Source organism: Polypterus senegalus, chromosome 4 (genome assembly GCF_016835505.1).
Source record: "Polypterus senegalus isolate Bchr_013 chromosome 4, ASM1683550v1, whole genome shotgun sequence".
NCBI lineage: Eukaryota > Metazoa > Chordata > Cladistia > Polypteriformes > Polypteridae > Polypterus > Polypterus senegalus.
The window spans coordinates 54142149-54156064 of NC_053157.1; the positions used below are offsets into that span (position 1 = coordinate 54142149).

General features: G+C 35.9%; 1 protein-coding gene across 2 annotated transcripts in view; it reads left to right on the top strand.

Moving 5' to 3' along the window:
• LOC120527345 (rapamycin-insensitive companion of mTOR-like) overlaps positions 1–13916 on the top strand; it is a 151142-nt gene that overhangs the window by 113530 nt on the left and 23696 nt on the right. For both annotated transcript variants that reach the window (XM_039750640.1, XM_039750641.1), the window contains 3 exons: positions 6064–6140; positions 7145–7223; positions 10056–10165. In XM_039750640.1, coding sequence (XP_039606574.1) covers positions 6064–6140; positions 7145–7223; positions 10056–10165 — 266 coding nt within the window. The remainder of the gene's footprint in view (positions 1–6063; positions 6141–7144; positions 7224–10055; positions 10166–13916) is intronic.

Sequence of the window (13916 nt, forward strand, 5' to 3'; positions counted from 1 at the left end):
ATTGCACGGCCATATCAGGCTCACTCTTGATATCCGGAGGAACATTGTGTCTTATTTATTGAATGACTTGGACAGGTTCAAGTGGACTAATGACGGTACAGGAGATAATTATACTACACAGGAGCACTATAAGAGTGAAATGCTTAAGCCCTTCACCTATTGTTCTGCATGTGAGTTGATGGCTGCTGCTGAATTGTTCAGTTGCAAACTTTCAAGTGTGCAGAATGGCCAAATATTTTACACCTTTTGACAACCACCAATGCCACTTAAACATCTTAGATTCACAGGTGATGATTTCAGTAATGGACACTTTGATGTTTATGAATGTTTAAACTCTCAATAGCTGGATGTGAAGTTATCAATGAAGACCGGTTGTATGCCCTGCAGCGGCTGCAGATGCCGAATGTCACTTCAACACAAGTCCTGCAAATACTGTCGTAATGGAAACAAACCATGAAACTCAAACCGATTATGACAGCAGCAATCCAATCTGTGAGATTTGAAACAAGATTACTGTTCACACTGGCCAACTGTGCGTTGCATGCTCAAGAGTAAACTCAGCGCACAGCTTGGTCATATTACAACCGGAGGGCCGAAATGACAATGTGGTATACAAAGAGATCCTTAACAAATAATTATTGGTATATTTTCCCTCAGTTTAAAAAGGTTTAATTTTCTTCTCAATTAAAATTTTAAGAACAGATGCCATCGCTGCAAAAAGCGCGGGTATTTTGCTAGTAGGCTTATAATATACAAGTAAAATCACATTAAATGCACAATTAAAAATTTCAATTTTTGCATCACAATTTTTGTTTGGTTGATATTTTAATACATGTCTATACAGTATATTAATTATTCTGATTCATTTCTAAACATGTTAGGGGGTCAAATTTGCTGATGTGGAAAATTATATTTAAAAATTCTGAAATGCAAACTTCTGTAGACACTTGGCGCAGATATTTTTTATGCTTAAAATATTTTTTCTGTAATCTTGCTTATAATACCATTTAACATTAACCACAAATTGCAGTACCTTCATTTACTCCTATGCATTTTGTGATTATTAGCTATTGAGATATTACTATCACTAAGCTAAATGACATTTCATTCCTCTTTCCCAACCCTGATCTACTCCTCCTTGCAGTGGGTCTTTACCACAGACTTTGACAATTGGGGCATCAGGATAAAGCTACTTGTAACTGCCTCTGGTGTCCCTTCACTGTTGAGCTAGGTCTGCAAAGTATCTTCCCAGCAATATATACTTTAAGGAGGCCACTTGTTCCCCACTTATTCTAGATATGAACCAGATGCTGGCCTGCTGCATCTGCTCCTGCCTTTCTTCTGGGATATCTTCTTAAAAGGGTAAAATGGTCACTACTTCCCTAGCCAGAGAGCTATGTGCTTGCCACATTTTATCAAGAAAGTCAACACTACAGTTAGTCATTGAAATAATTAGCTTATTTTGTGAAACTTAAAAAGTATCATTTTATATGAAAAATACATGTTACAACGTATCCAAATAACAGATAATGGACTCATTTTTGGGTCATGAAACAAGCTTTGGTGCTATACCATTGACAGTGTGTGTACTCTACTGTACATTTAAATAGTTATCTGAAAAAAGAAATGCTTGTAAAATTCACAATAACATGAAGAAGTACAGTTGCTTAAGCTCAGTGCCAAATGCTTTCATTAGGCACCGTAATATCTTGAGAGGGAGCCACAATTCAGGCTAAAGAATGGTGTCTCTTTCACTAAATGTTTTATTAACTGAACCTATTTTAACATTAACTGCACATTTTTGAAATCTACAAATTCAGAAAAATATAAATTTGAGTAAAAATGTGTTTGTAAAATTCATGTTGTATGAAGAGGACAAGTAATAAAGTGTCATGTTTGACTCATTCTGATTCACTATGTCTCATAATTAATAGACTATACATTTAAAAATTAAGTAATTCATTAAAAACACTGAATTTCACTATTGGTGTCTTACCTTGTAGGGTTGTATTAGTGAAAAACTTGATTTTTAATAACTGCATGAAGTTTTTTTTGTTTTGTTTTTTCTCTTAATTCTTCTCACAGTATACTATGGACTGTGTAATTTTCATCATAAGACCATCATGCCTCGTTTAACCACTAAGAAAATAAGTCTTCCATTAAAGGAACAGTTTTTTGTAATTACTCTGTTATGTATTTACTTTTATAATAATTTGTCCATCTATCAATTTATCGATGTCTGTCTATATTATCAATGTTTATATTTATGAATTTACAAATATTTAATTATACTAGCAAAATACCCGCGCTTCGCTGCGGAGAAGTAGTGTGTTAAAGAAGTAATGAAAAAGAAAAGGAAACATTTTGAAAATAACGTAACATGATTGTCAATGTAATTGTTTTGTCACTGTTGTGAGTGATGAGTGTTGCTGTCATATATATATATATATATATATATATATATATATATATATATATATATATATACACACACATATAAACATATATATGTATACACACACACACATATAAACATATATATATATATATATACTTATCCATACATATATACATACACACATATATATACACACATACATATATACACATAAATCCACATATATATATATACATATATATACTGTATATATATATCTACACTAGCAGAATACCCGCGCTTCGCAGCGAAGAAGTAGTGTGTTAAAGAAGGTATGAACAAGAAAAGGAAAAATTTTAAAAATAACGTAACATGATTGTTATTGTAATTGTTTTGTCATTGATATGAGTGTTGTTCTCATATCTATCTATCTATCTATCTATCTATCTATATATATATATATATATATATATATATATATATATATATATATATATACACAGTATACACTTGCATACATACATACATACATATATGCACATACATACCTATCTACATCATATATACACACAAAAATTATATATATATATATATATATGTGTATGTATGTATGTATGTGTGTGTGTGTGTGTGTGTGTGTGTGTGTGTGTATATATATACATACATACAAACATACACACAGGTATATATATGTGTATATATATGTATGTGTCTATATGTGTGTGTATTGCTTTGGTCACTGAGTGCAAGGGAAAAATAATAAAATATAGTCTATAAGTTATTAAACAGTAAAACATTAACGTTTTAAGAAGTACAGGTACATTGAGCCCTACTGGAGTGGTTGTGGGTAAACTACATTTTAAAGACTGTGTAACACAACAGGTAAGTAGTACTAACAGCAGCTAAAATGTATATGGATCATCTCTCTGTAGTAGATCCCTTTTGAAAGGCGCTACACAACGGTTATGGTATAGAAATTACATTATCTTTATGAACGTTCAAATTTCGGCCTCTGGTAATGTGCCTTACCGGCATTACCAGCAATTAAAGAAAATTAGTTTTGTGTCCTCTGCAGCATTAAGAGAGAAAGGCTTTGGTTTGGGATAAAAGGTGTAAAGAAAGGAAAGTTGCCTTTTTCTTTTATATAGTATAGAGATTTGTTCGCTGACGTTATGTTTGCCTTTTTGGGGACAGTCGCGGTGGGTCTTGTGTAGACTAGTGACACGTCCCTGCCATTAATCGGCTGTGATGGCACTGTCAGTCCTCCACTTGTGTGCGTGTCTTCATAATCCGAGCTGACGTTCTCATAATCGTATACGTTGAAAAGAAAGTGCGAATCACCTTAATATTAGTTTGCAGCGGTGTAGAAAAGGGGTCCCGTGTTTGCACTTGTCTGGGCTATAGCTCAGGGGGAGGATGAAAAAAATTAAAAGTGCTCACTTTGATTTAAGGCAGAATCGCAGTCAGCGTCTCAAAGGCCGGCACAGCTATGCGTGAGCGCCGGCTGCTCGACTTTCCCTGGGCAGGAGACCCTAGTTTTTGCAGACATGTTCACGATATCAAAAGTCTCAGCGCTCTTTGGAGTTCATTCATATATATATATATATATATATATATATATATATATATATATATATATATATATATATATATATATATATCAAAATACCGCGCTACTAGCGAGAAGTAGTGTGTTAAATAAGTAATGAAAAAGAAAAGGAAACATTTTAATAATAACGTAACATGATTGACATTGTCATGAGTGTTGCTGTCATATATATGCCTGCCTAAATAAGTCACCCTCGCTTCGCTCTTACTTTTTTACCGTTCATTTAATCATGGCTAGTGGCGGAAAAATTATAAAATGGAAGGAGGATTACACTGAGTATGGCTTTACCAAAACAATTATTGATGGCGAATCGATTATTCATAAAGCTTGAATTGGTGATCTGTTTTTCTGTGTTAACCTCATATTTTTCATACTTCTTCTCAAACAAAAGGGGTGCAAGGGTAAAATTAATCGGGGTGCGCTGATCAAAGTAATTGGTGTACCAGGAAATCATGCATTGACAAAAGTTCCCCTTTGGTTGTAATGCAAAGTGTGATTAAATGCATTATTTTTTAACGCGTTATGGAGCACATGCATCGAAGCTTCTCAGCTGTGCTTGTGCTAAGAAAAGGAAAGATTTTAAAAATAACGTAACACGATTGTCAATGTAACCTTATGTATGATTCAGTGTGGAGAAACTCTAGAGACAGCGTGTGTATTAACTTGTGGATTTTTCTGTGAGTATTTGGTGGCAGTGTGACAGTTGCTTGAAGAGCGGCGTTAGCGCTGAGCTCAGCTCAGAGCGAAATTAGGTAAATGGGAGGGGAGATGATGACGTGACTCCCCCACCCGCCTTAACTATCAATCCCCCACAAACACAGTCTCTCGAATTTGCATAAGCACACCCTTCACCTGCAATTTTAACTTAGTTACAAAGTGATCAAAACTCTCGTTTATATCCTGCGTCCTCTCATTAAACTTGTATCCCACATTACCCGTGGGCATGAGAAACGCCAGTGGCAGCCTGTCTATGAACTTAATTTAAAGTTTAGGTTTACACCTTGCTTTCTTTCCGAAGTAGCAGCACTCATGAATATGGTAGTATATGTCACTCGCTCGCTTCTTATTGTTTCACTGCCTTCTCAATTATATAATGCATGTTTTCTTCAGCGCTTTTTGGATTTCTACGCACTGCGTTGACAGTCAGTTCACGTGATTACGTGGGAGGCGTGATGATGTCACACGAAACTCTGCCCCCCACGGCTTTCGCGCTCAACTCGCATTACAGTAAATGGAGAAAAATACCTTCCAGTTATGACCATTACACGTAGAATTTCGAAATGAAACCTGCCCAGCTTTTGTAAGTAAGCTGTAAGGAATGAGCCTGCCAAATTTCAGCCTTCTACCTACACGGGAACCTGGAGAATTAGTCAGTGAGTGAGTGAGTGAGTGAGTGAGTGAGTGAGTGAGTGAGTGAGTGAGTGAGTGAGTGAGTGAGTGAGTGAGTGAGTGAGTCAGTGAGTCAGTGAGTCAGTGAGTCAGTCAGTCAGTGAGTCAGTCAGTGAGTCAGTCAGTCAGTCAGTCAGTCAGTCAGTCAGTCAGTCAGTCAGTCAGTCAGTCAGTCAGTCAGTGCTTTGCCATTTATTAGTATAGATTCCTTGTTCTTCCATTCACCGTAAAAATATTCCTCTTTAAAATAGGCAATGCTCAAACTTTAAAACTTAATTCAAACGAGTTTATTGACTAGAAAAATATTTGAATTTGTCATTTTCATTACATTTTTGAAATTACATAAAAAATAAGAATATTGTTTGCTCTGTTTGAAGTGTTACATTTTTTAACTGTGAACTGAATGCAGACCTTTCTCCAAGTTGTTGCAGGGAGCATATTGTAGTTCTTCCATAACTGATTAAAATAGTTTGACATAAAATATACTAATGCCACTGGTATTTCAACATTTTGAGAAAAGTAAGAATTTCGTATTCTTTTCTTTTCTGCATCTCGTGAACTGTACTGCAGTTGTATCTAGTGATTTTTCAAATTTCCTTCCATCTGTCCATCCATTTATCCATCTGTCTGTCCATCCAAGTTTATAATTCTGCTTAATCCAAATACATTTTTAATTTATATTTTTTAGGCCAATCTTCATGCTTTGATTCAGCTGAAGCCAGCTTTGTCCCATCTTGGTGATAAGGGAGTACTGCTACTTTTACGGTAAAACTTTTCTTGTATTTTGAATTATAATGACTTGATTAAATACTATTAATAAAGAAATATTCCTGATGACTCTGCAAGTAGTGTATAATTTTGTTATTTTACAGTCAAGGCCAAATGGTTGCGTTGAAGATAGTACCACTGTCTTTTAGTATCACACAAATTTGATTCCTTGGAGAGTTGTCTTCTATGTATAATTTGCATTTCCTATACAAGCTTGTGTTTCCTGCTTCAGTCCAACTGTATTCTGATGTGGTGGTTGATGATCGAAGTAAAGTGTCATGGTTCACAAGCTATATGATTGTTTATCATGTAAGTGGCCGTTAACTTTTATACCACTAATAGGAACCTTAAAGCTACTGGTTCAGCTGCAACACACTTCTTGTCATTTATATTATTTATTTCATTATCAAGTTTCTTAAAGTGGTTGGTTCTGGGTTCTTTGTCATACCAGACAAACATTCAGTGTATCATTTTAACAAATTTGTATTGTGATAGTTTCCCCTGTAATACCAGACTATGCCATAAAGGATAACATACTTGCATTACACTAGGCATTGTAAACTATGACAAGCTGTACGTTGGTGAGTGGTGAGCACAGCTGCCTCACAGTTATACCTTAATGGATTCAAATCCCATGCCCAACCATTATCTGTGTGGATTTTTCTTATTCTTCCCGTATGGGTTGGCTGGGTTTTCCTCTAGGTTCTCCAGGCTTCGTTTGACATCATTAAATATATGCATTTTAGTGCAATGTGCGAGTCTAAAAAGATCCTAACGTGAGTTTGTGTTTTGGTGCTCCCTACAATGAACTGGTAGCCTGTTCTGGGTTGGTTCCCTCATTGTACCTAGTGTAGCTGGATTGGCATCTTTGCGAGTTTATGCATGAAAATGTGTTTAAGTTATATTAGAACCAAATAACTGTTTTTAAGTTGTTGTTATTAATGTAACCTGTAATATTCTCCTTTACTCCTGTGCTAAGGAAGAATCCTCTTCTTTTATAGATTTCTTTCCATTCCAAAAGGCTTTTCCTATTTAAATGAGAGGGGTTATGTAACCAAACAGCTTGAAAGGTGGCAAAAGGTAAGCAACATCAGAAGTCCTAAGAGTATACATTCTAGTACCAACCTTTAGAAGGCAAATCATCCCGTGAACTCTATCTATCTATCTATCTATCTATCTATGTATCTATCTATCTATCTATCTATCTATCTATCTATGTATCTATCTATCTATGTATATATATATATATATATATATATATATATATATATATATATATATATATATATATATATATATATATATATATATATATATTTTTATTATTATTATTATTTTTTTTTTTAATCCAACATCTTTCTCTTTGTCTGTCCGCTTTTCACAAGAGAACTACTTAACGGATTTAGATTTGGTTTTTTTCTATAATTTGCTTGAGCATTCTGGTTGATTTTGCGACTTCTCTCATTGCGTTAAGTAGCATAGTTCACTTGCAGTACCAATTTATTTGTGCAGCAGGCTGAGGGGGGTTGGTGGTGGGGGAGCGGGTCCCTCTTAATTCACGCTCCAGCCTCAAGGTGTTCCTTACCTCCTCTTACCTTCCTCATCATCTAAATGTTATAAGACATGATTTCATAAGCTTGTGCAAACACAAAGTAAGCATGTTTATGTTGGAATTATTCTAAATTTTCATAAGACTAAAGAAGGAGTGATAATTCATAAATACACAACTAAATATTTTATTGTTCCTTATGTGATACAAGTATGAAAACATTTTACCCTCTTTAACACTTGGTGTTAATGCCTTATGCATAAGCTTTCCAACAAAACTCACTATCCTCTGTAAAAAAAAAAAAAAACAGGTATAACAACTCAAAATTATCATTAGGGAATTTTTCAACAGATGACAGTGATCAAGTGGTACACCACTAAAGCAATACTAGCTGTGTTGACATTATTAGGCACCAAGTGCAGTACTTATGCAATAATAACTTTATTGATGGTACCGGATATTAATGGGTGCTAGATATATGATAAAGAGATCACACTTTTTGTTTGTCATGTTTACATCTACCTGGATATAGCTTTGGTGGGTTATTGATAACTTCCAATGTCAATTTGAAAGACTGCTGCCCAACATTTCCCTCTAACCTGCATTGAACAATGAGGGGGGAAAACACCTGGATGGTGGCTGGTTGCTTTAGACTGCTTCTAGAAAAGCTGCACATTATGTGGTTAACTTGGAAGGGAGGAGTACACTGACTGCTTTGTTCTTATGTGGAACTATCTTTTCCAGGATGTTAAAAAAAATAAAATAAAAATAACAGCAAAGCCACTAGCTGCTTCAGACAGCTTTCAAAAAAAAAAAAAAATAACAGCAAGGAGTGTGAAATCTTGGAGAATTGGGATGCCATAGCTACTTAGGCTTGTGTGAAACTATTCCAAAATTAAGACTCACATTCAACATAAACACAGGTTTTATTTGAGTTTTCAGTTACTTGTCTATAAAACCATTGAAGTTATGATGATGCTAGCCTGATTAGTGACAAAGTTATTGTGCGCTTAACAACCTGTACCTGAATACTCTCTTGGAAAGATGGTGAATTCTAGGAGACACCCCTCCCTCATAACCCTTTTTTATAAATTGTGTCACAATAAAAAGGGTGGAATCATTCAACTTCATTGTCTCTATTACTCAGTATTACTAATCAAAAATATTGTCAGGTTTTATTTTATCTTTGCCATTTTAAAAGTATTAAGCCCCTGAGTGCCTGCCATGTGGAGTGTATTAGTCAATGCCCAAATGAAGACTTAGGGGCAGAACCAGAAAATGCTGGAAAGATTGTATCTAACACTTGGCTTATGATTCAACTGAAAAATCCCTCACAAAGAGCTGGAGACTGATGCCAAGATAAGGTATCTTGGTCTGTTCAGCTTAATATGATGCCAACATGACCCCCCGACACAAAGATGTAAATTGAAAGCGATAATCTATCTTTCTCTTAGACTTTGCCTATTTATTCCTTTACATACAATTTTAATAACTTCTATTAATTTTCCCATACAAACAAAGAGCAGGGTAGTTTATAGACAAACAATTACATTTGTTACTTTAATTTGTATTAGTATTGGAATTTGAGAATGAGTGAATCTTGCAGAATTAGGTAATAAACATAATTACAATGCTTTTCTTTTAACATGCTTCCATAAAATAATTTATATACTCACATCTATAGACAACCTTGAACTAAAACAGCTTTAAAGTTCACTTTGAATGGTCCTGTGTTCATTCCTAAAGCAATTTTTTTATTATTATTAATATTGTCTTTAGTGTAATAATACTGTATGTACATATATGACTCTGGCATCATTGTTGGCGTTTGTAAACAGCTCTTGTAGAATATTCACTCTTTTTGGAACCTGTTCTATGGATCTTTTTGTTTAGGTACAGTATGTCTGTGAAATTTATGGATTGTAACATTCAGTTTACACCTCAAACTTCACTTTTTTCTTGCATTGTAGATCTTCTGAACCCTGCGGAATAAAGTCTCTAGAGACTCTAACAAAAAACTTGATTGTGTTGACAGGAATTTACTCTTGTTTAGCACAGGTGAACAGAGAATTAGGATTTTTCCATTTTTCTTTTTTTATCTTTTTGAAGCCATCCCCTAATTAGTTAAATTTAAACACAAAGTTATGATAATAAAAAGTTATAGCCCTCAATTTCATTTGTACAAGTTGTACTTTCTGAAATCATTCAGTCTAATCTATTCACAATTAATATTTTTTGAAAAACCTTATGTTTTGAACTTGCTCTCAAAGATGTTTTTGTTTGAGAAGTTTTGTTTAATTGTTGTTCAAAGCCAGCAACTAGATGTGGCAATTTTATTTATATAAAAATCTTTTTCCTTCAAGGAATATAATTTGAAATATGTGGATCTTATTGAAGAACAACTTAATGAAGCACTCACTACCTACCGAAAGCCTGTAGATGGAGACAACTATGTCCGTCGGAGCAATCAAAGGTGATTAAATGACCTGAAACCTAAAGTCTTTTTTTTTTTAATTATGCAATTAGTAATTATATGGCAGTTTCAAATATGAAGGATTTGTTTTATTTTTTCTCTGATTCTCTCCTAATAGTTACTTTATATTGTAAATGATTGTCACATACATCATCACCACCAATCTAACACTAGAAATGCCATGCATTTTTGAACATTAAACCTCCAAGGGGTTACACCAATTGCCATCTGAATACTTTTGCTGTCATTTATGGCCCATTGGCTCAGCGTCCTCATAACACATCCCTACTGCCTTTTCCCCAAAAGGCACAAATAACCTAATACAGCTCTAATACAGCTTGAGTGAACATAAAAATAATTTCTTAGCACACAGCATATATATATATATATATATATATATATATATATATATATATATATATATATATATATATATATATATATATATATATATATATATACATACAGGTGCTGGTCATAAAATTAGAATATCCTGACAAAGTTGATTTATTTCAGTAATTCCATTCAAAAGTGAAACTTGTATATTAGATTCATTCATTACACACAGACTGATGTATTTCAAATGTTTATTTCTTTTAATTTTGATGATTATAACTGACAACTAATGAAAGTCCCAAATTCAGTATCTCAGAAAATTAGAATATCAATTAAGACCAATGCAAAAAAAGGATTTTTAGAAATGTTGGCCAACTGAAAGGTATGAACATGAAAAGTATGAGCATGTACAGCACTCAATATTTAGTTTGGGCTCCTTTGGCCTGGATTACTGCAGCGATGTGGTGTGATGTAGCACTGCTCACGTGTTATGAGAGCCCATGTTGCTTTTATAGTGGCCTTCAGCTCTTCTGAATGGTTGGGTCTGGCGTATTGTATCTTCCTCTTCACGAGGTTTTCTATAGGGTTTAGGTCAGGTGAGTTTGCTGGCCAATCAAGAACAGGGATACCATGGTCCTTAAACCAGGTACTGGTAGTTTTGGCACTGTGTGCAGGTGCCAGGTCCTGTTGGAAAATGAAATCTGCATCTCCATAAAGTTCGTCAGCAGCAGGAAGCATGAAGTGCTCTAAAACTTCCTGGTAGACGGCTGCGTTGACCTTGGACCTCAGAAAACACAATGGACCAACACCAGCAGATGACATGGCACCCCAAACCATCACTGACTGTGGAAACTTTACACTGGACCTCAAGCAACGTGGATTCTGTGCCTCTCCTCTCTTCCTCCAGACTCTGGGACCTTGATTTCCAAAGGAAATGCAAAATTTACTTTCATCAGAGAACATAACTTTGGACCACTCAGCAGCAGTTTTGTCTTTAGCCCAGGCGAGACGCTTCTGACGCTGTCTCTTGTTCAAGAGTGGCTTGACACAAGGAATGCGACAGCTGAAACCCATGTCTTGCATACGTCTGTGCGTGGTGGTTCTTGAAGCACTGACTCCAGCTGCAGTCCACTCTTTGTGAATCTCCCCCACAGTTTGGAATGGGTTTTGTTTCACAATCCTTTCCAGGGTGTGGTTATTCCTATTGCTTGTACACTTTTTCTACCACATCTTGTCCTTCCCTTCGCTCTCTATTAATGTGCTTGGACACAGAGCTCTGTGAACAGCCAGCCTCTTTAGCAATGACCTTTTGTGTCTTGCCCTCCTTGTGCAAGGTGTCAATGGTCGTCTTTTGGACAACTGTCAAGTCAGCAGTCTTCCCCATGATTGTGTAGCCTACAGAACTAGACTGAGAGACCATTTAAAGGCTTTTGCAGGTGTTTTGAGTTAATTAGCTGATTAGAGTGTGGCACCAGGTGTCTTCAATATTGAACCTTTTCACAATATTCTAATTTTCCGAGATACTGAATTTGGGACTTTCATTAGTTGTCAGTTATAATCATCAAAATTAAAAGAAATAAACATTTGAAATACATCAGTCTGTGTGTAATGAATGAATCTAATATACAAGTTTCACTTTTTGAATGGAATTACTGAAATAAATCAACTTTGTCATGATATTCTAATTTTATGACCGGCACCTGTATTTATATATTTTCACTTGAGATGTTACCAAAAGTTTTCAATAAAAAAAAAAAACAAATGCAGGGATGTGCAGTTGTAGGACATGAAACTGCTTCAGTATTCATTAGTTAAACAACACATTTAACTCTTTCAGGGCGGATATCGACTCGTCAATAGGAAGGGTTGACACTAGTAACCAACTATAAACAAAACCCACTGTTATGCTTTGGTCATTCTTTGCTAGAAAGAAAGTTAGCTTTATTGGTTTGATTGCGATTCCCTGAGCTCGTTTGAGTAGTGAGGAGCAAACAATGGCAAAATGGCACTGACATCTGGCGAGAGATCGAAGCAAAATACTCCATGGACAACATTGTGCATATTATCACTGAATTGGAATTGTTACACTCAGATTGTGATACAAGTGAATGAAAATGAATGTAAGGCACCAGCATCAGCTGATCGATCCCCAGCAGATCATGGTGCTGAAAAGGTTTGTATAGCTGTTGCGCCTATGGCAATGGGAGGACCGCCTCTTAGAATGACAAGAGGTAGAAACCAGATTATAATGCACTGCGACTGCATATGTGCCCCACAAAGATAGACTGACAGCAAGGCTGCCGTGCATTCCTCATGAAATGGTGGCCACAGCACTCAGCAACAGACACTTTTAAGTTAATTTCTGTATGAAACCATTGCTTTATGTGCTTTTCAGAAAACTATGGTTTTTAGAAAAAATATTCAGCCTTCAAAGAGTTAAATTACCACAGCGCATAAAATAATACATGAAGTAGGAAGTAATTTTCATGGTGACACTACTGTAGTTCATAGTATTTATTTTTCTTTTATTATGTTTCAATTTCCCAATTTTGCACTGTTTCAGGGAGCAAGAATGACCCGCACAAAGTCTTTCTTTAAGAAGATTCCTTTAGAAGGACAGTTTAAATGTTTATCCGATATGTACATATGTGTGTGCATGTGTGTGTATATACATATATTTATTATATTTATATATACACATAAATTTATTATATTTATGTATACAGTACAATCTCTCTTAACCGGGCTTGCATTAACCGGCCTGTCAAAATAAAATTAAAAAACAAAAAATTCAAATCCTGAGTTATTCTTTATGTTATATGTATGCATTTCCTTCTTTCCTGTAAGGTGAGAGCCCCCTACACTCAGAGTGATTTCTGTTTACATATTCCTTTATGAATTTTCCACGGTGCCTTCTTCTTTCTACCTGGCGGTTCCCCTACTTCTCCCATTGGGCTTCACAACAGGAGAGTCAACCTGCCTGCAGGTTCAGCTGCCTTCCACACTGGTCCAGTAGCCCTCTGATGCCTAGCTACATCAGGCTCCATGCGGACCGAGACTTGGGTTTCTTTCCCCAGCGGCCAGGGCGCTCACGCTGGAGCTAAACCAGCCCAAAGGTTCCACGACTGCCGCTGCCTTTCGACGGCCAGTCATCTTTAATACCGGTCACTCCAGCTCCGTGATCGCTCAGCTGGAGCAACCGCTTTCTTCAGCTCCACCGAGTGTCAACCAAACACTCATCTGCAGGGGTTCACCTCCCAGCTGCCTGCCTTTGCTCCATCGAATCTGCTCTCTCTCGCTTGCTCTCCTACACCGACTTTGCTCTATCTGCTTCCTTCTCCATTAACCTCCCGTTCTTTCCTGTTCTCCCCCTAGCCGCCTTGCACTTCTATTTATCACAGGGAAGTGGATCAGA